Source organism: Eublepharis macularius, chromosome 15 (genome assembly GCF_028583425.1).
Source record: "Eublepharis macularius isolate TG4126 chromosome 15, MPM_Emac_v1.0, whole genome shotgun sequence".
NCBI classification, from domain to species: domain Eukaryota; kingdom Metazoa; phylum Chordata; class Lepidosauria; order Squamata; family Eublepharidae; genus Eublepharis; species Eublepharis macularius.
Genome location: NC_072804.1, coordinates 29358186 through 29385411, shown reverse-complemented (window position 1 = coordinate 29385411; position 27226 = coordinate 29358186). Strand labels below are relative to the sequence as shown.

The 27226-nt window shown below is 48.4% G+C and overlaps 1 protein-coding gene across 1 annotated transcript in view; it reads left to right on the top strand.

Annotated features, from left to right (window-relative positions):
- SLC9A1 (solute carrier family 9 member A1) overlaps positions 1-27226 on the top strand; it is a 109203-nt gene that overhangs the window by 55320 nt on the left and 26657 nt on the right. Inside the window, exon 2 of the mRNA XM_054999133.1 lies at positions 26062-26522. Within this exon, the coding sequence (XP_054855108.1) occupies positions 26062-26522 (461 nt within the window). The remainder of the gene's footprint in view (positions 1-26061; positions 26523-27226) is intronic.

Sequence of the window (27226 nt, the reverse complement as noted above, 5' to 3'; positions counted from 1 at the left end):
ATGTATGGAGTCCCTTAAATTTAATATTGTAGGCCCTCAGCGCGTCTTAATCTGGCCCTGTAGCTATGGAAAGTGTAATGTTACCAAGTTGTCACGTTTTGTTTACAAAATTTCCAATAAAGGTAACTTCCAGAGGAACTTATGAATTGAACATAAAATATTTAAAACCGCACTAAGTGCACTTTACTGTTTTGCCTCTTCCCATTGTGTGCCCCACCGTACACTATGCACAGACACTCCAGTTCAACTATTATCGGCAGCTGAAGAAAAGTTTCAGAGACATTTATTCAGCATGCAAAATTAACAAGGCTTACTTTCACGTTTAGGTTTCCTCAGTATAAATCAAATAGCCATGCTAATCAGATCCCAATCAATTTCAAACACTGGAAAAATGTTCCAGGAGAAAACCAACATGGCTTTTGCGGTCAAAGATCAGCCAGGTTGGTAGAAGGCAGCCGCAGGACACTCCATTGACACCACAAATACCTCTGCATTCACAGCTGTAACAAGAGCTATATGGAGAGCCATTGCTGTATGGAAGCAACGCAACAAACAAGGAAATTCTGTGAGCAGACAAACAGGAGCAGTCCAATTCTCATTCAACATGCTTCAGGCAGCTGAACTTGCTGGATTTTGTCCCATGCTACATCTGAGAAGGGGGTAACGGTTCCTATCACAGGCACTAATATTGTTTTATTTGCACCTGAAAATGGGTTGTATTTTGAAAAATGCCATCTGCATTAGACACCTGTGAAAAGCACAGTTGGCAGCTTTAGTAGATGCTGGAAGCGTAGGTATATTTCCATCTAATCGTATCCATTGTTGGTAGATGTCTGCTTTCTGTATGAACATATTGGCTACAAATCAAACAAGCAATTCAGAATGTTACAGGTCCTGATTAAAGCACGAGAATGAGATTGTTAAAGAATCAGCCATGGCATATGTCATCACATCCAGGTCACACCAGAAGTGATGTGAGTTGCCGGGGGTGGGAGCCCACACACACCTGCACTGGTATGTACCTGCCCTCCTGCAGATTGCTAGAGGGGACCTGGCAACTCTGCTTGGGTTGTTTCCAAAACCTGGAACTGACCCTGATGGCAGGGATATGAAATCCAAAAAAATCCTTTCTTCCCAATCAAGAGAGCATCCCCCCCCCCAACATGGCAGCGAGGAGGGGAAGAATTATTGTTCTGCTGCCCTGTCAGCTGTAGAGAAGGGGGCTGAGGAAGTTTTGAAGGCCTCCCACTGAAACAAATCAGCCCATTTACTGTTATTATATGTTTCATCCTATCTGTAGAGAAGATCTCCATTTATACTTCTCTGCTTAAGAGAAAATTCTAGCTGTTGTATTATAAACAACTTTAGATAGGGGTCATTTCGTAGAAAAAGAGCTGGAGGAACTCATTAACATAACTCATTAGAATAACTCATTAGCATATGCCATGCCCCTTGCCATCATCGGAAGTGTGTCATTAACATAACTGATTTGCATATGCCACACACCCCTGACATCACCTATCCTGGCTGTTTTAGACCCAATCCTGGCCATTCAGGGCCAAAATTGGACCCAAAATGGCAAAAAGAGGCAGAAAATGGCTGAAAAGGGGCCCAAAATTGTAGGAACGACACGAGACAAGGTCTGGATGCAAAGTCTGCCCCTCCAAAATGGAGGCGAGAGTTTTATTAACTTGTATTCAGGAACTCCCGGATGCCCAAATATGGCTATTACAACAGTTACAAGTTACACATTCCATTCTCAGCCAACGAAGCACAATATTGCTGTGTTCAGACTTTTGTCTTATCTAGGAAGCATAACAGAATGAAAGGTACATCATGAGCTTCTGAGCATAGAAGAATGTTACTTAGAGTGTATGAGAGTATTGTGCTCTGTGAATGGTGAGAGACTTATTGTTACACATTTAAACTACTCCCTGAGTCTTCCCGTGTGGCATGCCAACTGACCAGGAGATCAGGAACGTAGAAATGTAAAAGAGCAATTAATGGAGGCTGTGTGGCATGCCTACTCCGGCCCACATTTTCACTCTGTTTTATTTATTTAATTAAAGTGGCAACAAAGGGCCATTCTCTGCATCATTCCAAGAGCATTCTTCCTCATCCTCATCCTCATCAGAGGATGTAAACCAAGAGGCTGGGTAACTAGATATTGAAGTGGTAACTGAATATGCAGCAGGATGTGGTTTTGGAATTATTAAAGCAATAGTTCAGTCTGTGCCACTTCATTTTTAAGTTGCCTTTTGATTGACTCTTGGAGGCGATCAACAAAGTCAGAGTAAGATTCATTTGGTCGCTGTCTGACCATGGAAAAAGAAGGCTGAGATTTCCCTGATGTTGGAACTCGCTTCATAGCATGGAACGCAGCCTGAGCTGACTGCTCCAGCGTCCCTACAGGCAAAGCTATTTGCGCATCAGGCTGAGCAAAAGCCTCATATCCATAAAGTTGAGCTGCTGTGTAAGCTCCACCTGAATTAGCTCCGCGAAGAGCGCATTCCTGTCTGAACTCACTCTCCCAGACTACATATTGAGCAGGGGTTAGAAGCATCCGGAAAAGATGCTTCCAATCCTCTGGAACCATACGACTGTTTCTGATCATTGCTTCTAGAAATCCATGAGTGAAAGGAGAGTTTAAGCCTGTATCTCGTATAGCATTTTTTAACTGAAGAAGAACTTTATACTGAACTGGTCTGTACTCTACAAATTCATTTCCAGCAGCGTCTCTGTTCCCTGTAAAGTGTACTGGGCAGATAGCCAACATTTCTGTGAGTTCCCTAGTATGCTCCTCTGAAGCGTCCTCCAGAGCTGATTGCAACCTTTCTCTGAGATATCCTCCCTTAGGTTGAACAACCCGAGCAACTTTTTCAGGGAACTCCCTGCTTGAAATTCCAGCTTCAAATGTTTCAGAGTTAGAATCTTCGGCTTTAGGTGCCGAAGGAACAGAAGCAGAAGAAGGTAGGAGGTGAGGGGGAGACGGAGGCAGGACTTGAAGAGGACAGTACTGAGGAGTAAAAGAAAGAGAAGCTCCCGGGTGTTTTGAAAGTGGGCCAAGACGGTCCACCGCATGGCGACATTGGTGCCAAGTGTGTAGCATTTGAACAGGTGCCCTAGGCTCTGTATGTAGAATTCTGCCCACCTTTTCCCAGTCTTTGACTTTTAAAGATCCAGCCTCCGGGTAAGCTGGACAATATTTAGCTAGGTGGCGCAGGAGACATGCAATCTCTCCAAATGTGGTAGACCCTCCTGACTTTTTGACTAAAAAACATAATTCATCCGCATGCCTTCGCTGAGGATGCGTCAAGGATGTACCCATGCTTACCAGTTGAAGAAGGGGAGTGCACTCGATATGGGGCCTATTCCAGGCGCTGGTAGATGGGGGAGGGTCCCTGGCTGTTCGGGCGCCAGATGTAGGAACGACACGAGACAAGGTCTGGATGCAAAGTCTGCCCCTCCAAAATGGAGGCGAGAGTTTTATTAACTTGTATTCAGGAACTCCCGGATGCCCAAATATGGCTATTACAACAGTTACAAGTTACACATTCCATTCTCAGCCAACGAAGCACAATATTGCTGTGTTCAGACTTTTGTCTTATCTAGGAAGCATAACAGAATGAAAGGTACATCATGAGCTTCTGAGCATAGAAGAATGTTACTTAGAGTGTATGAGAGTATTGTGCTCTGTGAATGGTGAGAGACTTATTGTTACACATTTAAACTACTCCCTGAGTCTTCCCGTGTGGCATGCCAACTGACCAGGAGATCAGGAACGTAGAAATGTAAAAGAGCAATTAATGGAGGCTGTGTGGCATGCCTACTCCGGCCCACACAAAATGGCCAGGATCGGGCCGCTGCTGAGTGGGAGAGTGATCCACCACCCGTCAGAGGCCCGATCCAGGCTGTTTCGGCCCCAATCCAGGCTGAAATGGGCCCAAAATGGCCGAAAATCAGGTGGGCGGGGCCACCTGACATGTGACCTCTTTGGGGAACTGCCGGAACTGTGTTCTGGCGCATACCCCCTCGAAATGAGCCCTGGCTTTAGATTTAGGGTTTAGTTAGTATTTAGGGTATTATTACTTTTAGTTTCTAAAGAACATGAGGATGCAATACCCCCTGCCCTCTAAAAACTGTACAATCCTATTCATGTTTCCTCAGAAACAAATCAGGACTTCGCTGGGGCTTACTCCTCAGGTAAGTGTGTATGGGACAGTAGCTCCAGTCTTGTTTTCTCTAACAACCGTGTCAAGTAGGTAGTTTGGGATTTTGGGGAGGAGTGAGGAGGTTGTAGACACAGGCCACAGAGATGATGATTGTTGCAGCTGAAAAATATCCTTGATGGGGTATAATTTGAACTCAGATTTTCCAGACCCAAGTTATACTCTGTATTCACCAACCTACATTGCTTTCTTGCAGCCTTATTTCTAACCAAGCATATAATTCTTTTAACTCTTAAATTTCTCTCTCTTTCTGGCATTTATTCAACTTTTGTTTTCCCTTGACCCATCATGGCAGCTAATAATTTCACGGATTGCCGCATGAGAGGCAATCTGATAAGAAAAGTAGTTAGCCAGAAGCTGCATGACCAGTATAGATTTCCATGGCGTTCTGCCAACTGTTATAAAGTACAAGTTCTGAGCATGCCTTGCTGGTGTTTCAGTTGTTCTTGCCTTATTAGCATTGCAGGATATTTATGGGTCTTATGCTTGCAGAGTGAGTCATCTTGTAACCATGCTTTTCCAGATGAGAGAATACCCAGCTGGGATTTTTCCCCTCTCTCCTTGGAGACCTCCAAAGAGGTCAGTGGATTCTGTGCTTTTGCGGCTTAGAAAATGCAGTTTGTGAACCAAGAAATGAATCTCATCCCGAGCTCTTTGGGGGGCCTCTGGAGGACTGCCTTCTCCAGTACTCACCTATCTGGTCAGCTAATGTTTAATGAGGCCCTCTTGGGTGCCCCCTGCCATCAGAGGAGAAACAGGTTGCTGTTAATCTTCTCTACTGTGATCTCTCATTCAAAGCACTTTTTCTCCAAAGACATTTTGCCTGGTACCTTTCCTTAAGGGGAAAAGGGGTATAGCCAGATCTTGGAAGCTAAGCAGGGGCAGTACTTGGATAGGTGACCACCTAGGAAGACTCTGCAGAGGAAGGCAATGGGAAATCACCTCTGCTTCTCACTTGCCTTGAAAGCCTCTTGCTTGGGTCACCCCAAGTTCAATTGCATGTGTACATACACTTTCCTAATGTCCTGGAAGTGCCAGGAGAAAAACCATCTTATTAGCTTAGTCTTTTAACTGGTCCTTTTGTTTTTTTTAAAAAAATGCTACTACATTGATTTTACTGTTCATTGCTGGCTTTTATGCCAGCAATAAACACAAATAGTTTTTATTTGTTTAAAGAAACAAATGTGTTTGTTTGTTTGTTTGTTTATGTCCATTATAGTCCGCCTTTCTCACTGAGACTCAAGGTGGATTACATAGTGTGAGATTAGTACAATCAATATCAAGGACATTTCCATAAACCATGCTGTAGGGTAAATAAACACAAGTTTACAAAGACACAGCATTAGTAAGAATCCAATGCAGAGTTGAAGAAATGCTGAAACAGAATGTAAGCAATGCTAGGGTCGACATTAGACAACATGAAGCACAGGTGGCTCATAAGAGCACATATTTAAAACAACAGATAGTACATAAGGCAATGTAGTGGTGAAGTCTAAGGTCCTTAACTCTTTAGCGAAGCATCTGAGACCCCCTCCCTACAATACAAAAGCCCTTTTGAATAATTCAGTTTTGCATTGTTTGCAGAAAGCTAGGAGAGTAGGGGTTCTCCTGACCTTCTCAGGCAGACCATTCCCCAGGGTAGGGACTGCCACAGAGAAAGCCCGTGTATGGGCTGCTGTTGATTTTACCCATGTGCAGGCTGGCACCTGCAGGAGACTTGGTTCAGATGAGCAAAGTTGCCATAGAGGAACATAGGGAGGGAGGCGGGTAGGTTTCTTTCTTTCTCTCTTTCTTTCACATTTTCAAAATTTATTCATCTATTGTGGCATAAGCATTTGTGAATCAGTGCCCGTGTCATCCAACACATGAAGTGTTACTCTTGAGCTATAATATTAAGGACCACTTTCCCGGGATTAAGCTTCATTGAATAAAACAGGATTTACTTCTGAGCAGCTTGGTCTAGGGTTGCTCTTTTAGTTGGAAGACATGTGTAAAGAGATGTGAACAGAAATAAAATTGGCAGGAGGAGAATTGTTACCAGGAGAGGTAGCTAAAATTTGTTAACTGCAACTTTTTTTGTTTAACTTGAAAAGTGGGATGTAAATGCATGTTGTTTAGCACGGGAAGCTATTTACCTGCTCCCACACATCATATGCCTCTGCTCCCCATGCTTGCAGTGGTTTAAAATAAGCATATATAAAATTGCAAAATTCATCCTGGTATAGGGCTCTGTAGGTTCTTAGTGGAGGGGATCTTGCATGGGGAGAGACATTTTCTTGCCTAATTCATGTTGCCCCAGGCCCTGAAACACTTGAAAGCTCAGAATCATTACTTTAAAAAATCAGTTCAATTTGCAAATCTTTTGTTAGAGCAGCTCCCTTGCCCATTTGATGTCTTAAAGGTTCTTTTCTCCACATCAGGCTGTAATTTTATAGCACTCCCAGCAAGAGCAATGGAGTTCTTGTTGCCACTGTGTAATGATGAAGAACCACAGTATTAATTAACAGGAAAAATGCTATGTTGCAGTCCCTCAGTGGCAGCCACTCTCATCCCCACCATTGGAAGTATATTTATACTTAATAGCACAAATAACCAATTAACTTGATTCTTTTTTCCTCCCCTTTGCCAACGTAATATAAAAAGGTTGGAGTCTTCTTTTTAATTGCAGGTAATAAGCTATATGCCCTGACCTGGATAGTTCAGGTGAACCTGATCTTGTCAGATCTCAGAAGCTAAGCAGGGTTGGACTTAGTTATAAATTGGATGGGAGATCTCCAACGAACATCAGGGTTGCAGAGGCAGGCAATGGCAAACCACCTCTGTTAGTCTCTTGCTGTGAAAACTCTGCCAGGGGTTGGCATAAATCAGTTATGACTTGACGGCACTCTCCACCATCTCAATAAGCTGTATGGTTGCTAGGGCAGTCCTAGGCATAGTTGCCTCCTTGCAAGTCCATAGATTTCAGTGCGCTTGTAAAGGATTGTACTGCTAAAGTAGGCTACCCTAGCTGAAGACCTTCCTCTATGGGTGAAGTTGAATTGCTGTTTCAGTAGAACATTGAAGGTGTTTGAAAGGTTGCGAACGGTTCTGTTTTTGAAATTTGTTGACATATCTGCGTTTTCCCTCACTGATTCTCATTGACCCTTCCTCCCATTCATGTGTTGCTGTGTTTTGTTTTAATTGTAATATATAATGTGTGTATTTTTTAAAACTGGTTTTAATGGTTTTTAATGTCAGTTGCCTTGGAGACCCTAAGTTGAGTGGAATGGCAGCTTAGAAACGTTTTAAATAAATAAAATGAAGATGCAGATGCTTTAATGGAAGGGAACTTTCCTGGTATCTCAAGGGTTTGCATGCCAAGGGAGAAGTTTAAATGTACGAATGCTCTGGGTAGTGGAAAGTTCCCTTCCACTGAGGCCTTTGCGGTGCCTCTTTTTAAAACCTCCCAAAGACTGACTGTGCCCCTTCCAATGTAAAAGTGGGACAGCATTTGTGTATTCATTATATAACCTGTAAGGTGTAAGCCACTTCAGGTTTTAAAATAGAAGGTAGAGAACAGATAAGCTGTCAGAAGGAAGCAGAGTTAGATGAAACTACCAATCCTTCCCAAAGCACGGAGGGATGCTCTCGGCCCTATGCTTGGACAAAAGGATGATGCTGTCAGCCACTGGCACTGATAATGCCGCATTAAGGGAATGTGTGGAGCAAAAGGGGGGAGCTTCTGCCAGCGGGGGGAGGGTTCCCTTGGTAACGAGATGAGCAGATGACGTGATTGGGTGCCAGGGTGCCAGATCAGGTGCCAGGTAGTGTTGACTCAGGTGCTAAGGCCGGTGGGGAAAAGATGCACATAAACTTTTTCTCCTGGCAACATCTGGAACTTACTTAAAAGCATGTGGTTGCTTTTCTTGAAACATCTGGTGAGTCTGCACCAGTGCCTTTATGAAAGTGTAACAAAATTTGCATCCAGTAGCACCTTAAAGACCAATGCAGTTTCCCAGGGTATAATAAGCTTTTGCGACTCAAAGCTCACTTTGTCCCGTATGTACCTGATGAACTGTGCTTTGACTCATGAAAGCTTATACTCTTGAAAATTTCGTTGGTTTTTGAGGTGCTCCTGGATTTGAATTTTATTCTTCTACTATGGACTACCATGGCTACTCACCTAAAACTATTTTTATGTGAGTGTGTTATGATAGATGAGAATGGACATAGGCAGGGCTGTGGCTTATGTGATCCAGTGGCTAATGTACCATACTTTGGAACCCATGCTTGAATCCCTACTCTCAACACAACCAGAGCAAAAACTGCAAGAAGACCATAAACACTACCTGGTGTTATTCAATATTCAATTATTTAAAGTGCAAGTGCTCTATTTTGTGAAAAGTCATAAAGAAATTCATTTCAATTGATCTAGCTCAGTCCATTTTAAGTCCGTAATTACAATCAAGAGTCCATGTATACAATATTACTTGGATTTTCTTCCAGGTGGATGCTGAAAAGGTTCCGGTTCCTATTGTGGTAGCCAGAGGCTCCTGTCAGTTGGCAACGAGCCCGCCGGCTTGTGATCTCGCTTGTTTCGATGTCTCTTCTTTCCGGCCAATAACTTCTTTCTACAAACATAATTATCCGTTCATCAAGCAACCCTCATTCAATTATAAATAAAGCATTCTTACATATTAAATGCACCAGACTTACAATTTTCCTCAAAGTTGTCCATTTCACACAGCGTAACAGCAATCCAATTTCCTGTCGTGTGCTGCCCTTGTTAGCTACTCCGTATTTAACAAACTCTCATGCTGCTTATTACCATTTAAAGGGCAATAGTTACATTATAATTTAAAGGTATCAGATAAATACATTTACAGCAGTTACAAAGATACAAAGGTACTGTCTACAATAAATACTGCATTACAAGAATACCGTGAAGTTACTCTTTCTTATCCTCACCTACCTCACAGGTAAGTGGGGAAGAGAGTAATGTATGCTGCTCTGAACAACTTGAAAGAAGGGTGGAATAAAACGTACTCGGTGGATTTGTGGGCACATCACCCCACTTCGGGTTTGGTTTGCCCCACTGATGAGTTTTTTTAAAAAAAATAGGCGTTTGACTTTGTGCCATGAACGTTTTCACTAAAGAATGCCCCACTTTACCTGTGTTTCCTAATGATGGATTTTTCAAGATTGCTGTAACTCAAGTGATCTTGAAAATCCTGGTTTACCTGTTATGATGAGCTCAGGTGCTCAGAAGGGGAGAAGGATGCTGTTGTTTTTTGCAAGAAAGGTGTTCCTTCCAAGGGCAGAAAAGCTTCCACATTTTAAAAGGAACTTGTTCTTCTTTTAATGGCAACATTTCTGACATGAACAGTTTGTCCGGGGTCTGAGCCCCAGCCCCCAGACTTGACAAGAGGGAACAGCAGGGGACAAAAGGGTGGCAGCAACTCCACCCCCCAAGCCGGCAACCAGGGCCAGAACCTACCTACTCCATGGGGAAGGGGCAAAAGGCCAGTACCTCAGAGGGGTGGAGGGGGCAAGGAGAAACCAGCCAGCCCCACCCTCCAGGGGGAAGAGAGGGGGCTAAGCAGGCTGGAGGGAAAGGGACACAGCAGGGAGAAGGTGGGTCCAGCAGCAGCAGCAGCAACCCAAGCAGAGCCCTTACCTGGCAGGGAGAGGACGCCGCCGCTGCAGCCCAGAGCCACACCATGGCTAGAAGACAGCAGCCTGGCTCAGGAGTTGCTAGAAGCCAAGCCTCTCCAGGGGGGGCTGCCACAGGCATTCTGGGGGAGGAGATGGGTAACCCCGCCCAGCATTGCTGAGCAGGCAGCGCAGAAGCTGGCTAAGGCAGCTCCTCGTGAGCAGGGCCAGGCAAGCCCAATAGCACAGAGGCTGGCTGGGGCAGCTCCTCGTGAGCAAGGCCAGGCAAGCCCAATAGCACAGAGGCTGGCCGGGGCAGCTCCTCGTGAGCAAGGCCAGGCAAGCTCAATAGCACAAGGGCTGGCTGGGGCAGCTCCTCGTGAGCAAGGCCAAGGAGCCCTCAGCTGGGGATGGCTCGCACTCAACCCCACCCTGCCAGCATGGCAAAAGGGCCCAGGAGGGATTAGTGGTTGGAGGGAAACACCTGGAGGAATGCACAGCTGGGCCCAGTCAGGAGAGGGAACAAGCCTGGAAGGAGGGCGGGGTGGAGAAAGGAAACCCTATAAAGGGTGGCTGGGAAGAGCTCTGGGGTGGTGGGTGTGAGTGAGGAGTGATGATGTGGAGTGAGAGCAGTAGGATGCAAGGGTGGAGGCTTGGAGGAGAGTTCTGGAAGGAGGAGATGGAGGACACAGAGGGTAAGCAGGCCAGGTTGAGCAGGCCAGCGAGTGGACTGAGAGGGAGTCTGGGTGAGGTATACCGCCCCTCCTTCCACAGAGCAGGGTCCTGCAGAGTCCCTGGCCCCCCTGTGACGTCAGGAGCAGACCGCCCAGTGCCACGCCCAGCGGCAGCTGCGGCAAGCCCTGACAAGTTGGTGGCCCGTACGGGGAGAGACGTTCCGACGCAGGCGCCAGTCAAGGGGCGGCCTCCCAAGGCCGCCACCCCAGTGGAGCTCGGACTGTGGCTGGAGGAACGCCAGGATAGGATGTGGGGAAGGCTGGAGGCAGCCTACCCAGCTGCTCCAGCGGAACTAACACTGACGGCAGAGCCGCAGATGCAAGCCGGCGCGCTCACAGAGGCCTTGCCAAGGGTTTGCGCCTTCGTTTGGGAAAATAACCCACCGCCTGGCAAGCAGGTGCAGAGTCTATGCGCCACCGTGAGGATAGGCCGGCTGATCCTACAAGCCCTATTGGACTCCGGGAGTGCAGTCTCAGCAATTCAACCCCAGCTTCTCCCAGCTGCCACCCCAGTGCACCGCTGGATCCCGGTGACAGACGTGATGGGCCGCACCCAGCCGTACCCTACGGCCCTAATCACAATAGAGTACCTAGGGGTCTGCCACCAAATGGAAGTTGCCCGGGTAGCCCACCTACCCGTGCCAGTGCTGCTGGGAAGAGACGCCCCAGGGTTCTTCAGGCTCCTCAAGCAGGCAACGGAGAAATTGGGAAGAGACGCCCCCGGGAATGCCGGGCTGCTGCTGGAGGCGGCAGGGGAATTGGCAGGCCCTCAAGTTGCCACTGCTCTGCAAGTGGAGGAGGCCAACGACCCGGGCGAGGGTCCCTCTGTCAGACCAGGGGCAGAACCACAGGTTGAAGACCCAGCGGGACCCCCGGCAGACCGCCCATTCCGTGATGCCCAAGGGGCAGATGAGTCCTTGCAGCGCTTGCGAGAGACAGCCGCTCGTGAGGAGGAGCAGGTGCGGGATGAACGGAGGTCCCAGCGGCTCCCTCGCATCGAGAAGCAAGGAGGGGTTTGGGTTCGCCTAGCTCGTGCCCCAAGTGGCCAGGGGGAGGTCCGCCAGCTATTGGTGCCGGCGGCCTACCGGGCCGAAGTCCTCCGCACGGCCCATGAGCATGCGTGGGCCGGGCATCTGGGGCACCACAAGACCCTGAAGAAGATCCTTGAACAGTTCTTCTGGCCCTCCGTGAATGCAGATGTGAAGGCCCACTGCCGCTCATGTCCCACCTGCCAGCGGGTGGCAGCCCGCCGCCCACCGAAGGCCCCCCTCTCCCCGCTACCCGTCATGGAGACACCCTTCCAACGGATCGCAATGGACTTCATTGGACCGCTGCCACGCACACCCCGGGGCCATCGCTTTGCCCTGGTGATTGTGGACTATGCCACGCGGTTCCCCGAGGTCATCCCGCTGAAAACCATGCAGACCCCGGGGGTGGTCCGGGCCCTGTCCAAGTTTTTTGCGATGGTGGGGCTGCCAGATGAAATCCTGACGGATCGAGGGGGCCCGTTCCGTGCCACAGCCATGCGCCAACTCTGCCGGAATTTGGGGATCCGGCAGGTGTTCACCTCGGCTTACCACCCTCAAACAGATGGTTTGGCAGAGCGGCTGAACCAGACTGTCAAGGAGGCCCTGAAGAAGATGACACGGGACAAGCCTCACCAGTGGGACCTGTACATCGACCCGCTCATGTTCGCCCTCAGGGAGACCCCGCAGGCCTCCACTGGCTTCAGCCCATTCGAGCTGCTATATGGGCGCAAGCCACGAGGGATGCTCTCCCGGCTGACAGAACGCTGGGGGCCCCAGGCCAGCAACCCTGCGCCCACCCCACAGGAGTACGTGAGCCAGCTCCGTGATCGGGTGCAACAGTCCCAAGCCGAGGCGAACCGCAGACTGACTCGCACCCAGGCGAAGCAGAAAGCCGCCTACGACCGGGGTGCACGGATGAGGACTTTCCAGGCTGGAGAGAAGGTCCTGGTGCACCACTCGGTATTTCCCAGAGAGGGAGGGGACGCTTGGAGGGGCCCCTACCCGATTCGAAGGGTGCTGGGCCCCACTACCTATGAAGTCCAGTGCGGGGTCGGCCGACGTCGGCGGAAGACCCTGCATGTGAACCTCCTGAAGCAGTGGCACGAGCGCCCCGAAGAGGAGTGTGGCATGGCTGAGGACCCATTGGAGCTTCCTGACAGTGAGCTGCCGTGGACCTCTGAAGCCCCGGAGTTTGAGGCGCCCAAGGTGGACCCCCAGCTTGATCCAGCTCAACGGGCCCAGCTACGAGACCTCTGCGCACGGGTTCCCGGGGTCTTCTCCCGCAGGCCAGGCAGCACCAGCCTGATTCAACATGCCATCCCAACCAGCCCGGGGCAGACAGCTCGGGCTACCTGGCGCCCCATCCCCAGGAAGCGGTGGGAGGCAGTGGAGAAGGAGACAAATGAGATGCTCCGGCTGGGTGTAATCGAACCCTCACGGAGTGCCTGGAGGAGCCCGATAGTCCTGGTTCCCAAGCCAGACGGGACCACCCGGTTTTGCATTGACTATCGCGAACTGAATAAGGTGGCCCAGTTCGACGCCTACCCCATGCCCCGAGCAGACGTGCTGGTGGACCACCTGGGGTCCGCCCGCTACCTGTCGGCCCTGGACTTAACAAAGGGCTACTGGCAGGTGCCCGTACGGCTAGAGGACCGGGAGAAGACGGCCTTTGCCACCCCCCAAGGCCTCTTCCAATTCAAGAAGATGCCGTTTGGCCTGCATGGGGCGGCGGCCACCTTTCAGCGGCTGGTGGACCAGGTGCTGGGAGAGTGCCGGGCGTACGCCATGGCATACATTGATGATATTATTATCTTCAGCCCCGACTGGCCCACCCACCTCCAACACCTGGAAGCCGTCTTAAGGGCCCTCCAACGAGCTGGGCTAAGGGCGAACCCAAAAAAGAGCCACCTGGGGTTCCAGGAACTCCAATACCTGGGCTTCGTGGTCGGGGGAGGACAAGTCAGGCCACCACCGGACAAGGTGGCCTCAATAGCCGACGCCCCACAGCCCAAGACCAAGAAGCAGGTTCGGAGATTCCTAGGACTGCTGGGGTATTATGGGCGGTTCATCCCCCACTTTGCCTCCCGAGCGGCGCCCCTGACGGACAGCTTAAGGAAGGGGCTGCCCAACCAAGTCCGGTGGACCCCAGAACTAGAGGCAGCTTTCAAAGACCTGCGTTCCGCCCTCTCTAACGCCACTGCCCTGTGGAACCCGGACTTTGACCGGCCCTTCACACTGGCCACAGACGCTTCGGACACCGGCCTCGGGGCTGTGCTGACCCAGGAACGTGACGGAGCAGACGTCCCGATTCTCTTCCTGAGTCGGAAGCTACAGCCCGCCGAGAAGCGCTATGCCACGGTGGAGCGGGAGGCCCTAGCGGTCAAGTGGGCGGTGGGGGCCCTGCAGTACTACCTGGCCAACAACCCCTTTATACTGCTGACGGACATGCACCCCTGCAGTGGCTCCATCGCATGAAGGCGCACAACCCCAGGGTGCTACGCTGGTACCTCTCCCTTCTACCCTTCCAATTTACCATCAAATACCGCCGGGGGGCACGGCATGTGGACGCGGACTATATGTCCCGCATGTTTGAGACTGAGCCAGACCCCCACAACTCAAAGCCAAGCGGGGGGGTGTGTCCGGGGTCTGAGCCCCAGCCCCCAGACTTGACAAGAGGGAACAGCAGGGGACAAAAGGGTGGCAGCAACTCCACCCCCCAAGCCGGCAACCAGGGCCAGAACCTACCTACTCCATGGGGAAGGGGCAAAAGGCCAGTACCTCAGAGGGGTGGAGGGGGCAAGGAGAAACCAGCCAGCCCCACCCTCCAGGGGGAAGAGAGGGGGCTAAGCAGGCTGGAGGGAAAGGGACACAGCAGGGAGAAGGTGGGTCCAGCAGCAGCAGCAGCAACCCAAGCAGAGCCCTTACCTGGCAGGGAGAGGACGCCGCCGCTGCAGCCCAGAGCCACACCATGGCTAGAAGACAGCAGCCTGGCTCAGGAGTTGCTAGAAGCCAAGCCTCTCCAGGGGGGGCTGCCACAGGCATTCTGGGGGAGGAGATGGGTAACCCCGCCCAGCATTGCTGAGCAGGCAGCGCAGAAGCTGGCTAAGGCAGCTCCTCGTGAGCAGGGCCAGGCAAGCCCAATAGCACAGAGGCTGGCTGGGGCAGCTCCTCGTGAGCAAGGCCAGGCAAGCCCAATAGCACAGAGGCTGGCCGGGGCAGCTCCTCGTGAGCAAGGCCAGGCAAGCTCAATAGCACAAGGGCTGGCTGGGGCAGCTCCTCGTGAGCAAGGCCAAGGAGCCCTCAGCTGGGGATGGCTCGCACTCAACCCCACCCTGCCAGCATGGCAAAAGGGCCCAGGAGGGATTAGTGGTTGGAGGGAAACACCTGGAGGAATGCACAGCTGGGCCCAGTCAGGAGAGGGAACAAGCCTGGAAGGAGGGCGGGGTGGAGAAAGGAAACCCTATAAAGGGTGGCTGGGAAGAGCTCTGGGGTGGTGGGTGTGAGTGAGGAGTGATGATGTGGAGTGAGAGCAGTAGGATGCAAGGGTGGAGGCTTGGAGGAGAGTTCTGGAAGGAGGAGATGGAGGACACAGAGGGTAAGCAGGCCAGGTTGAGCAGGCCAGCGAGTGGACTGAGAGGGAGTCTGGGTGAGGTATACCGCCCCTCCTTCCACAGAGCAGGGTCCTGCAGAGTCCCTGGCCCCCCTGTGACGTCAGGAGCAGACCGCCCAGTGCCACGCCCAGCGGCAGCTGCGGCAAGCCCTGACACAGTTCATGAACAATAAAATACACAAAGGAGCCTTGGCTTGGCAAAAGGATCCTCTAAGCTCGGTTATGGCAAATCACTGATTCGTCTATTTATTACCTCTATATCCTATCTGGAAATGTGGCATGTTTGCCAAGCAAAGAAAGCTAGAAATGGATTGGGACCACAGCAAGTGACAAGTGGCTTAGGTGCCGCCTCCCCTGCCCTGTGCCATTTTCTGATCTGAAACAGCCTTGAGACGCCACTCTGTTCATGTGCTACATATAGCTACATCTCTGTTTACCTAACAGAACAAATAGTTGCTCCCATGGGCTATTTCAGATCTGGAAAGCAACGTGGAGGAAGTCTGAAACTGACCCATGCTTTAAATGTAGGATAGGTTGCACCCGTTTTATTTGGGCGGGGATTGGGGGAGTTACCTATCTTACTTAGGTATTGTAAGCTGCCTTGAACCATTAGGAAAGGAAGAAGATAAATGTTTTAATACAATAACTGGATAAAGATAAGTTCCTTCTCCTTGTACGTTGTGGTCTCAGTGTGAATCAGGCTTCCACGCACCTGGGAAGTATGGAACTCCCAGAACATACCCATGAGCTGCTCCAGGATGTCCTCATGAAAAAATGTCACATGCTGTTAGGGCCTTCTTTACAGAAGAATTGTGACTTGCTGAAAGCTATTCAATGAGCTCTGAAACTCAAGTTGTGGTAGGATTGCCAACCTCCAAATGGGGCCTGGACTGTTACAATTGATCTCCAGACTACAGAGATCAGTACCCCGGAGAGAATCGCAGCTTTGGAGGGTGGACTCTGTGTCTTCACCACCCTGCTGAGTTCCCTTCCTTCTATAGACTCTGTCCTCTGCAGGCTCTGCCCCCAAATCTCCAGGAATATCCCAACTCAAAGATGGCAACCCTCGGTTGTGGGGGAGCAGGATCTTGGGGCTGGCTTGTAGGCTTGGAGAAGAATGCCAGATTTCTATATGGGGCGTTGAAGAAATGTGTCGAAGAATCAGTTATTTCCCATAACCAGCAGAAACCTTTGTATGGCATAGGTAGGCTAGGGTTGCCAGCTTGAGTGTGGAAAATCTCTGGAGATTCAGGAGAGGTGCCCAAGCAGCCTTGGTCTCCTGGCAGCTAGACTAGCCAAGAGTCCAGTGGAAATTAAGGCATCATGTACTAACTAGGTTGGTATGGGGCTTGGATTCCAGGGAGCCGGATCCAGAGATTGGCAGTGGCAAGGAGTTGAGTTCTGCTTGCCAGTAGAGGAGTGGAGCCAGTGTGGTTTAGTTGTTAGAGTGTCAGACTAGGATCTGGAAGGTGCAAGTTCGAATCCCCACTCTGCCATAGATGCTTGTTGAGTGACCTTGGGCCTGTCACCCACTCTCAGCTTAACCTACGTCACAGGGCTGTTGGGAGGATAAACTGGAAGAGAGGCAAACAATATAAGTCACTTCGGGTCCCCGTTGGAAGGAATGGGTCATTACTGTGAGATGGCTGGTTTGTCATTTCAAAAATGAAATAGAAAATTTGATGTTGTAGCTCATAAAGAGTGCACAAGAGTTGAGTAAGGTACGAGTCGTGTTATTTTTGCATCAGGCTAGGAGAAATTTAGCTTAGGCTCTGGCTGGAAACAGACGCTTGGGTTTAAGTCCCCAAATTCCAAAGTTCAAAATAAAGTCTTGAATACATTTGCATGTAACGTCCACAACAGTTGCTGGCCTCCAGTATTTACTAGCCCGTGTGCCCACTCAAGACCAGGCGTGCCTTAATAACCTCAGCGGTTCACTTTCCAGCCTGTGTTTCTCTCTGCTTTGTTTGCCTGGCTCTGGCTGGCAATTGTTGGGGACCGCTTACAAGAGCCAGCTGCTGAGGGGGAAGAAAATGCAGGCGCTTGTATAAGAGGATGGGAGGTGCAAGGCAAACGAGTGTATTGAATCTCAGCAAGTTGAAAGACATAATGAAAAGCATGCACCATGGAGCTATATTTTTAGAACTTCACAAAAAAGGGCTCTGAATCTTTTGTTCTCATTAGCTCAGGAGTGTTCCAATCCTAATGGAATCCTGACAGCCTGTGGGGACAAAGTGAGGGACAGTTCTAATTGCTATGCTTGAAAGTTTTCATATGCACTTGACTCAGTTCTTCTGAAAGCAAAATGTGAGTTTACTGCAGTCTCTCTTCAGCCTCAAGTTATGTACCGCATGTGAAGAGGGCTCTAAAGCCTGAGCATGTGCAATCCAAAATCGTTCTCATTTATTTATTTACTTTATTTGTACCCCACCTTTCTCTCCAAAGGGGATCCAAACCAGCTTGCATCGTTCTCTCCTCCTTTTTTATCCTCACAATAACCCTGTGAGGTAGGTTAGGCTGAGAGGGTGTGGCTGGCCCAAGGGTCATACAATGCTTTGGGATTCTTTCCTTCTTGCTCTGGTTATCTGCCACTGTTCACCTCCAACTCATTATCTTTATTTCATGATAGCGCTGCTAATGTCTGTAACTGTGTTTTTGATACTTAGCTACTGCAATTTACACAATGGCCCTTTCTTGAGCTATCATGATCACACATGGCAGCAGTCGTGTCAACCACACATCTCAATAAGATTGTAGCCGGATCACAAACCACCAAGACAACCTTCAGAGGTGGTGAAATATTGGCCCAGATGGCACTTGAATTGGGCCTCTGTCATTTTCTAGCAATGTTGCACAGACCAAGGTGTCAAAGCAATATGATAATGTTTTATGGCACAACAGGTTGCACCCCGAACAGATGGTTGAAGCACGCCCAGCAGTTTGTCAGGAAAGCACAAAGCAACTGAGGGTATGGATTAAAAAAGGCTGTTTCCTGTGAAAATCAGTTCCTTTGCCAGGGAATCAGAGGATAGAACATGCTGTGCCTACTAGCTTTCTTCTTTCCCAAACAGCTGGGGCTAAATCGGGAGGAACTGGGAGGGTATGCAATCCTGACCTTTGCTCTGAGGAGAAAGAAGTCTTGGTTGAATTGATCTTCTTAGAAAAACAACTGAGCCAAGAAAGGCAGGTGTGGGAAATCGCATCAGTTCTTCAAAGGATGTCTGCAAAGAAGCTGATGAAAGAATTGGTGTGGTACAATTGGTGTGGTGTTGCCACTTCCACACGGCAACAATTCTCTGTCTAGCAGTTGCTGCAGATGTGTTTGCAGCAGCAATAGAATGTCCACACGGCAGTTTCCCCTGCGTTTTCCCTTGCCTCAGCCCCACCCTTCACCTGGCCCCCATTTTTCCTGCATCATCAGAGAGCTTTTTTCAGACTTGAAAGCAAAACTGCTAGATCATGATAGCTCAATAACATTATAAAGGATGCTAACCTTTAAAGCACTACACAGTCTGGGACCATCATACCTGAAAGACTGCCTCTCCTGATATGATCCTCCACAACATCTTTGTTCTTCATCTTGTAGCTTACTTGTGGTGCCCGGGCCCCAAGTGGCTTGTCGCTCTTTCATTCTCTGCAGCGGCCCCATCCTGGTGGAACGTTCTGTCCAATACATGTGTGCCCTGCGGGACGTCTCTAGGTTCTGCACGGCATGCAAGGCTGAACTGTTTCAGTAGGCTTTTAACCAGCCATGATGTATCATGGAATTTTTGCTACCTGGTTATTTTACTATTGTATTCTTGTGAGAATACAACCCACAAGAATATTGTTTTTAATATATAATATTTATTGTGTTTTTAATGTTGTAAACCACTTTGGGCCTGTTTTCAAGGGAGAGGCAGCCTAAAAAATCAGAAAACAAACAACTAAATTGCCATGATCTCTGAATTGCCAGTTTTCATTTTAAAATAAATGTAGGTCTCTAGCTGTTTCATTGCATGGATAGAAGAGATGAACTTTCCCCTTATACCTCCACAATGAAAAGGCCAAGGGGCTTTTTTTTTAAATGAAAGCCTGGGGTTCTTAGGAACTGGCAGCTCATGCTAATAGATCAGGAGGGCCCGCTGATACCTTTTGTAGTGCCCACCAGGCATCTTCAGAAAGTAGGTGGGGGTGGCTAAGCCTTTTACCCAACAGGGCTTCTAATTGGCTGTGCAGATTTTGTGAAAGATGCTTCAGTAACTGCTACCACCACAGCACAAGGATTTTCACTGCATTACTGAAGGTCAGCTGTGTGTATGCAGGAAAATATTTTTAAACAATATGTTCATTTTAAAAGGCATCCTGTTAAACAGAGCCTCTGCCTGAAATGTGGAAGCGTGACTCTCTGAATTACTTATCCTAGAGTTACTCCCTAACATTTTGTGGTTTATCGCCTTCTGCAGCAGCCATTTTGTGTTTGCATTCATCACCCTGGGTCAGAATTAAAATTGCAGGCTTGAAAAGATTGTGGAGACCCCTGAAATAGATCATTATAATGTTATTGTATTATAGTGATCTAGCTATTCCTGATTTCTAAAAAAGAAGCCTCTCATTAAGATGTCCTGGTTTATGTGTCCCAACACTGAACACTTCTTCAAATTAACTAATTTTTAGACTTAGGTACATTAGCCTTCTTTGGGGATTGGAGATTTGGCTTAAACAATGGTCTGAGCATTAGATACTGAAGACAAGGCCCCACATCCCACACAAAGGGGGGATCCATTAAAATGGTGCACTCATGGATTCCAAAATGCTCTGGGGGATTTTAGGATTCCAAACAGGAACTCTTCTGAGACTGCAGTGGGAGTTAGGAACTCCACAGTGCTATTGACAAGGTTGTTCTTCGTTGACCTCTACTGCCCTTATGGCAGAAGCCAGCCCTGTTGTTTACCACAGAACCGCGTGACCTAAAGAGGGCTGGAAGACGTCTAGAAAGATGCTGGAGGAAAAGTTACACTGAATGTGACAGAAGTGCTATAGATTCTATTGGCAGACTTATGCAGTGGTGGTGATAGTGGCCAAGAAACGTTTATTGGCAACCATTGCATCGACTAGTTCACAACCATCCCAATTGTTTAAAGGTATCTCGATCTAAACCCTTACAGTCTCAGGAACAAAAGCTGTGACACCTTTGCAAAGTTTTTAGTTGATAAAAATAGCATGAATGTGCTCTGATCTGGATGCCAGCTGCAACATAGGTGAGGCCGATGAAAAGCTTACTATATCGTTTGATCTGCTTATGGACCATATACTGATGCATATTGACAGGATTCTGGCATCTGTGAGGGCCACAATGTGCATTGGATCCTTGCCCATCTTGGCTGCAAAAATCGTAAGGACCACATAAATTAATTGCTTTATTAATCTCTGGCACATACAAGCCATTTTCTCTTGTTATGTTTCTCCACATGTATAGGGAGAACATGCTTCTCGCAATTGTGTGGTCGTCCTTTTGTTTGAACAGCAGTGTATGGATTTTCAGCCTGGAGTGTATAGTGTCCTCCCTTGTGGTGTGAAATAGTGACCAAAAGGGCTGGCTTCTGCGCTCAGTGTTTCTGCCTCAGGAGAGAGAGAAAAATATGGAAGTACAGGAAAAGAGTGAGCAGGTCCTAATAGAAAATAGTGAGGCAGCTATTAGTCCTCTGCAGCTGTTGCAAGACAACGTCCTGGTAGAAATAGGTTGGTTGGTTGGTTGGTTTAAACCCCCGTTTAAGCAGTATTTATCATCACCAGTGTGGAGTAATGGTTAAAGAAGTAGTAGTTAGAGTGTCAAGTTAGGCTCTGAGGGACCCAGGTTGAAATTCCTGCTGTCACAGAAACTTATTAGGTGACCTTGAGTCAAGCACACACATTCAGCCTAACTGACCTCACAAGGTTGTTGTGAGGATAAAACGGAGAATGTAAACTACTTGGGTCCCCATTGGGGAGAAAAGTGGGTCATCAATGAAATAAAATAAATAAATTCTCCTCACAACATCTCTGTGAGGTCAGTAAGGCTGAGAGTGTGTGACTGGCTCGAGGTCATCCAGTGCTCTCCCAAGGCGGAGCGGGAATTTGAGCACGGGTCTCACACCTCCTCAGTTCTCTAGTTCACCACACTGGTGCTGGACAGAGTTAGACATGGGTCACTGTGTATATTGAGCAAATTCTGTGTTCAAACTTGAAGAGCTTACAAGTGTCTGTACCCCAACAGAGCAATATGACGTTTGGCAAAACGGTAATGGCCTGAGAGCAATTTGCCATGCATGCTGTTCTAAAGGTTCCCGGAAGGTTATCATTTGCTGCTGTTTCGAAAGAACCAGTGTGTCATTATTGGATTTCATTTCCCCTGTTGGTAGTTTGAGAAGCAGAGGGCACATTTATTATCAATGTTTGTACCATGTACAAAGAATTCCACGAAGCTGCAATAGAACATGGGAAAGCAAGCAGTATAGCAGTTCATATGAGAATGCTGCTAATGTTTTGTTTCTCATGCTGAGGAAAAAGGTGTTGAATTAATAAGTTTAACCACATGTGAACCACAATGGAAAATCAACAAAACCCACGCTTTTTAATTCCAACTATTGTGGCTCATATGATATTACTTTTTATGGTAAAACGCAAGGTCTCGGATAACCATGTAGACAGAGTTTGTTTTGAGGCTATGGATGAGGCTGGGAAGGGGCCATAGCTCAGGGGAATAATATCTGTTTTGCATGGGAAACGTCCCACGCTAGGTCAGTGGCATTGCCAGGGAAAAGGGATATGAAAGGCCTCTGCCTGAGACACAGGAGAGACGGTTCCTGTCAGAGGAGACAAGATCCTGGCGATCTTGGTGGACCGGTAGTCTGACTCAGTTATAAACTGGCTTCATGTGTTAATGTACTAAAAAAATGAAGTTGGAAATGGGGGCAGGCAACTCAGAGCGGAACTGCAAGTGACAAAAGGCACAGGTTGGACACTTGTCAGCTTCCCTCAAGTTTTGATGGGAGATGCAGGCATCCTAGTCTTGCAGCTTGGCTCTCCGACCGCTGTCCAATGGACTTTTCAACTGTCACTTGTCCAACATTCCGCCAAGCTGTCTACATTTCCCATCAAAACTTGAGGGAAGCTGACAAGTGTCCAATCTGTGCCTTTTGTCACTTGTAGTTCCGCTCTCAAGTACTCATCTGCCAGAATTCAGGGTGAATTAATTGAGATGGGCATCCAAATCGTGAAGGAGGTAATCCATAATATCTCATATTTCCATGAGATGATTGGTTTCTTAGCTGATGAAACAGCTGGTGTTTCTGCAAAACAACAACACTACGTGGAAGAAGAGTTGAAGAAAATGATGGGAATATACCTTCACACTAGTAACAAATCCCGTTGTGGGGAAAAAATATAACAGGCTCTAGAAAACTGATTTGGCAGGCCCCTGCTGCGAGGCCTTGAGACATCAATGCTGCCATGCCAGGCTTCATGGTCCACATTGGGTGGCTCCAGAGGCTGGAGAGCTGCCGGGGTGACAAGGGCCCGGGAGTGCTTCTGTGCCCCTCAGCCGCCCAATTCGGCCCCGATTCAGGCCAAATCGGGCAGCTGCAGAGGCAGGGAGTGCTGTTGGGGGGGGGGAGTCAAGTGCCTTGGAAGGCTCCTATGCCCAGCAGCTGCCCGATTTGGCCCCATTGGGGACAAATCGGGCGGCTACTAAGGTGGGGCGTGCTGCCTCCGGGTCAGCAATAGGGGTGCCAGCCTACAGGTGGTGGCTGGAGATCTCCAGGAATTACAACTGATCTCCGGGTCATAGAGATCAGTTCCTCTGGAGAAAATGGTAGTTTTAGAGGGTGGACTCTGTTACACCCTGCGAAGGTCCTTCACCTCCCCAGATCCCTCCCCCTCCAGGCTCCACCTCCCATGTCTCCAGGAATTTATCAGTCTGTAGCTGGCAACCCTAGGTGGCACGTGCCCTGGCGTGCTCCTTCGGGTGGGTGCAGAGGCAGGAAGTGCTGCCGAGGGAGGGCGAGAAGCACCCTGGCGCATTCAAGCTCCCGGCTGCCTCCCGATTCAGCCCCATTGGGGCTGCTGGGTGTGTGTGTGGCAAGTGCCCTACTGCAGCATGCTGGAGCACAGCCAGGTAAGTGTGAGGGGAGGCACAGCAGCATCTTTGGCAAGCTCTGTTGCCGAGGTCTCACCTTTTATCCCTGCAGAGGGGTCTGTGAACATGCCTGCGTGGGGATAAGAGGGGAGTTGTTAGCAACACGGTTTGCCTTTTATATGTATAGACAAGGAATTCCTTGTGTTTACCGCTGAATCAGACAAATCTTCAGTAGGCATTTGAGAGCCAGTGTAACATAGTGATTAGAGTGTCAGACTAGGATCTGGGAGACTCAGGTTTTAATACCGACTCTGCCATGGAGCTCATTGGGTGACTTTGGGCCAATCATGCCCTCTCAGTCTAACCTACCTCACCAGGTTGCTGTTGAAAAGATAAAATGGTAGAAGGGAGAACAATGTGAGCTACTTTGGGTCCCCGTTGTGGGAGAAAGACAAAGTATAAATAAATAAATACAAATAGGCAGAGCCAATGAAATGACATTTGCCTGTTTTGATTCTGTCTCAGTAAGTTAGGTGGTTAAGGATGTTCAACCACGAGAGGACAGGAATGTGGGGACTGAGCACAAAACCAAGGCAATCTATCCTTGAGTGACTTTTCCTTCCTTCCTTCCTTCCTTCCTTCCTTCCCTCCCTCTCTCCCCCCACCCATACGCTTTTCAGTTCACTTTGGATTTACTGCATATTGAGTACAAGAGAAGACCTGCTCAGAAGCAGCCACTTCTGCTACCACAACTGTAGGGCAATTGAGTGATTATTCCTTTCATTTGCAATTTACTGCCCCTCTTTTCTTATCTTGCTATCAATTCAGGTTGCTTATTTTTTTTAAAAAAGCTGCTGAAACGCCACCCATCTAAAAGGTATTGCATTGAAGAAGAGGGGGAAAAACATTTCTATGCCCATTTGGAAATGCAGCAGATTTAAAAATGCCTGAGAACAGATGTCTCCTCCTTTTTAGTAAAAGGCGAAAGATTTATGCGATCTGAAGAGAAACCTCCTTGGTAGGATTGTGAGGAGAAAGCTGTCATATATGCAACATGAGCTGTTGGTCAACAGACCACTTCCTGTGATTAAAATGGCCATTCTTTCTGTAAGGAGACGGTTCCCCCTCAGTTTCAACACGTACATCTAACTGCCCATTGTGCTTTCTGCTTTGTGGAATGGCCTGCCTGAGGAGGCTCCCACACTTCTATCTTTGTGTAAAAGGAGTTGTTCAGGAGGACGTATTTTTTTAGAGAATAGTTATGAAATGGGATTGGTCGTAAAGTAGGATTGGTCAGGAGCCCACTTTGTGCAAAGGAACAAGGGTTGTGGTTTATGCCACAGTGTGTGGTGTGCATTATCTTGTTCTACTGTATTGTGTTCTAACTTCTCTAATCCGTTTTTTTTACATTTCTTATTTATCTTGTCTTATGCTACTTTTATTGCAGTTCTTTCAAATTCTGTGATCCAGTCTCACGGCACTGTTCATTGTATGTCTTACAGCTTCCATTGCATGGTTTTTTTAAAATTTTGTAATCGGCCTTGAGTCTCAGTGAAGGAAGCTGACTGATTCTTGAGCACTACTGTGCAAAGTGCAGATGCGGTTATGCACAACATTGAATAACAATCTGAAGCTATCTGGTTACTGCGTGTCCATCAGAAGGAGATCCCATGGAGAGATTTATACAGTGTGCATTTCAGCCAAGGCCTCTTAAGATGCCAGTTGCTGTTTAAAGCACCATCTCCTTTGTTTCCTTTTACTGTGTTACTAAGTGGTTAAATTAAAGCACTTTGTTCTGACATGTACAATATGATGCACTACATTAACAGGCGTAGCCCAGGCTCCTGTAGCCCTCTGATAATTGCTGTTCCGGTGGCACCTTATAACTGTTTGGATGATACCAGCACAAAGACTGCAGAAAAGTCGGGCAGCACCTGTAGATAGCACTGATATGCCTCCTCTTCACCAAGAATTAATTCCACACAGCGTTTAGTTCTCCTCATAACTAGAAGCTAGAATAAATGATGCAAAGATGGGCACCTTTCATTCAGATATGCATTATTTGAGTCATTCCTGAATTTAGCTTTTCCTGAATTTAGCTTTTCTTGTCGCAGAATTTGTGTTCTCTTGGGACGGGCATATTTGTGTATGCATTTCGAAAGAGCAAATACAATCAGCCATTTTATCTGGCAGATTTCATGGGATTCCTTATTATAGCAGGTGTTGTCCTTGTTTGATGGACTGTGTTGAAACTGTTTCCCATGTTCTTCTCCAGTGCTCTTTTTATCTGGCGCCACGCCGGGGTCTTCTACATCCTATATTAGCCCAACTTTCAGAGTTTTCTGATGATTTTAAGGTTCAGTTCCTGCTTGAAAACCCAGATGGGGAAATAACTGAAATAGTAGCAAAGTTTCTCTACAGTGCCATGGCTATACGCCCTGACAAGTAATATTCTGTACTGGTTTTGCTGCACTGTTGCCCTGTTCCTATCTGTAATTTTAATCTCATTTTGTATGGAGTTTCTGTATTTAAAATTTTATATTTTACATATGCCTATAAAGGCTTGCTTGCTTGCAAATACAATTGATAACGAAGCCGTGGCTGTTGGGTTTCTCATATTCCCAAGTCGGTGGTTCTAGGAGAATTTCATAGTTTTGTTTTTATTGTCTAGCACTGGTGTAGCGTGATGCAGCAGCAAAGGCGCTCACTTGGTACTTTCTTGCTTTTCCTCCAGGATTCCACGTTATCCCGACAATTTCCGGTATAGTTCCGGAGAGCTGCTTGCTCATCGTGGTAGGGCTGCTTGTCGGAGGGCTCATTAAGGCTGTAGGAGAGGACCCCCCGATCCTACAGTCGAACATCTTCTTCCTTTTCCTTCTCCCGCCCATCATCCTGGACGCTGGTTACTTCTTGCCCTTGCGCCAGTTTACCGAGAACTTGGGCACCATCCTGATCTTTGCAGTGGTGGGGACGCTGTGGAATGCCTTCTTCGTGGGTGCTTTGTTGTACGCCGTGTGCCAGATCGGCGCAACTGGTTTGAGCCACATCGGCCTCTTGGCCAACCTGCTTTTCGGCAGCATCATCTCAGCTGTAGACCCCGTGGCTGTACTGGCGGTGTTCGAGGAGATCCACATCAACGAGCTCTTGCACATCTTGGTGTTTGGAGAGTCATTGCTGAATGACGCCGTCACTGTGGTAAGTGGAAATGTGGCCGAAAACAGTCCTGCCCCGAGGCAAAGAGAGGCAGCCCTTGGGTAGTGGACTTGAGGTTTCATTTAAAGAGAAAAGCGTGTGAGGGGCAGAGCTGAACCTTTGACCCCAGTCTACTGGAGCAAGGCCTTTTGGAATGAATAGGGGCTGCGGATGAATACAGTAGTGTGCCCCTAAGACTCTTCTTGCTGGGTCAGACCAAGGGTCTGTGCAGTCGAGCTTTCTATCTGCAGCAGGTAACGGTCATATGAGAGCTGTGCCCAGGTGTTTGGTCCCACCATGCAGGAATGAAAAGTATCCTGCTTCTCGTCCTAGAGTCTCCTTTTTGCCTTGCAGGGGTAATCTAGAGCAAGCAGGATCCGATGTCCAGGAACTGCATCAACAGCAGTTGTGGGTACTGCTTGTAGAAGGCAAAGGAGCTAAAAAGTAACGTGGAGGATAAGAGGGTGGTTGGTTGAGGCTTGAATCCTCTCTGGCCATTGAAGATTTTGCTGACTGTGCACAGTGAATGGCTGAGAAGCGAGGGGCAGTCGTGCCTTCACTGGAGCTGTTGCATAGCTCTGGGACAGGGTCAGTTTCCTGCTGCTTTCGATTCCATTTTGCCCTTAGATGTTTGGTGCTTTGCAGGGAGCAGCCACTCAGCCTCGAAGGTCCAGCCCTTCACATCTTCTTTTAGCTCCTTCAGCTTA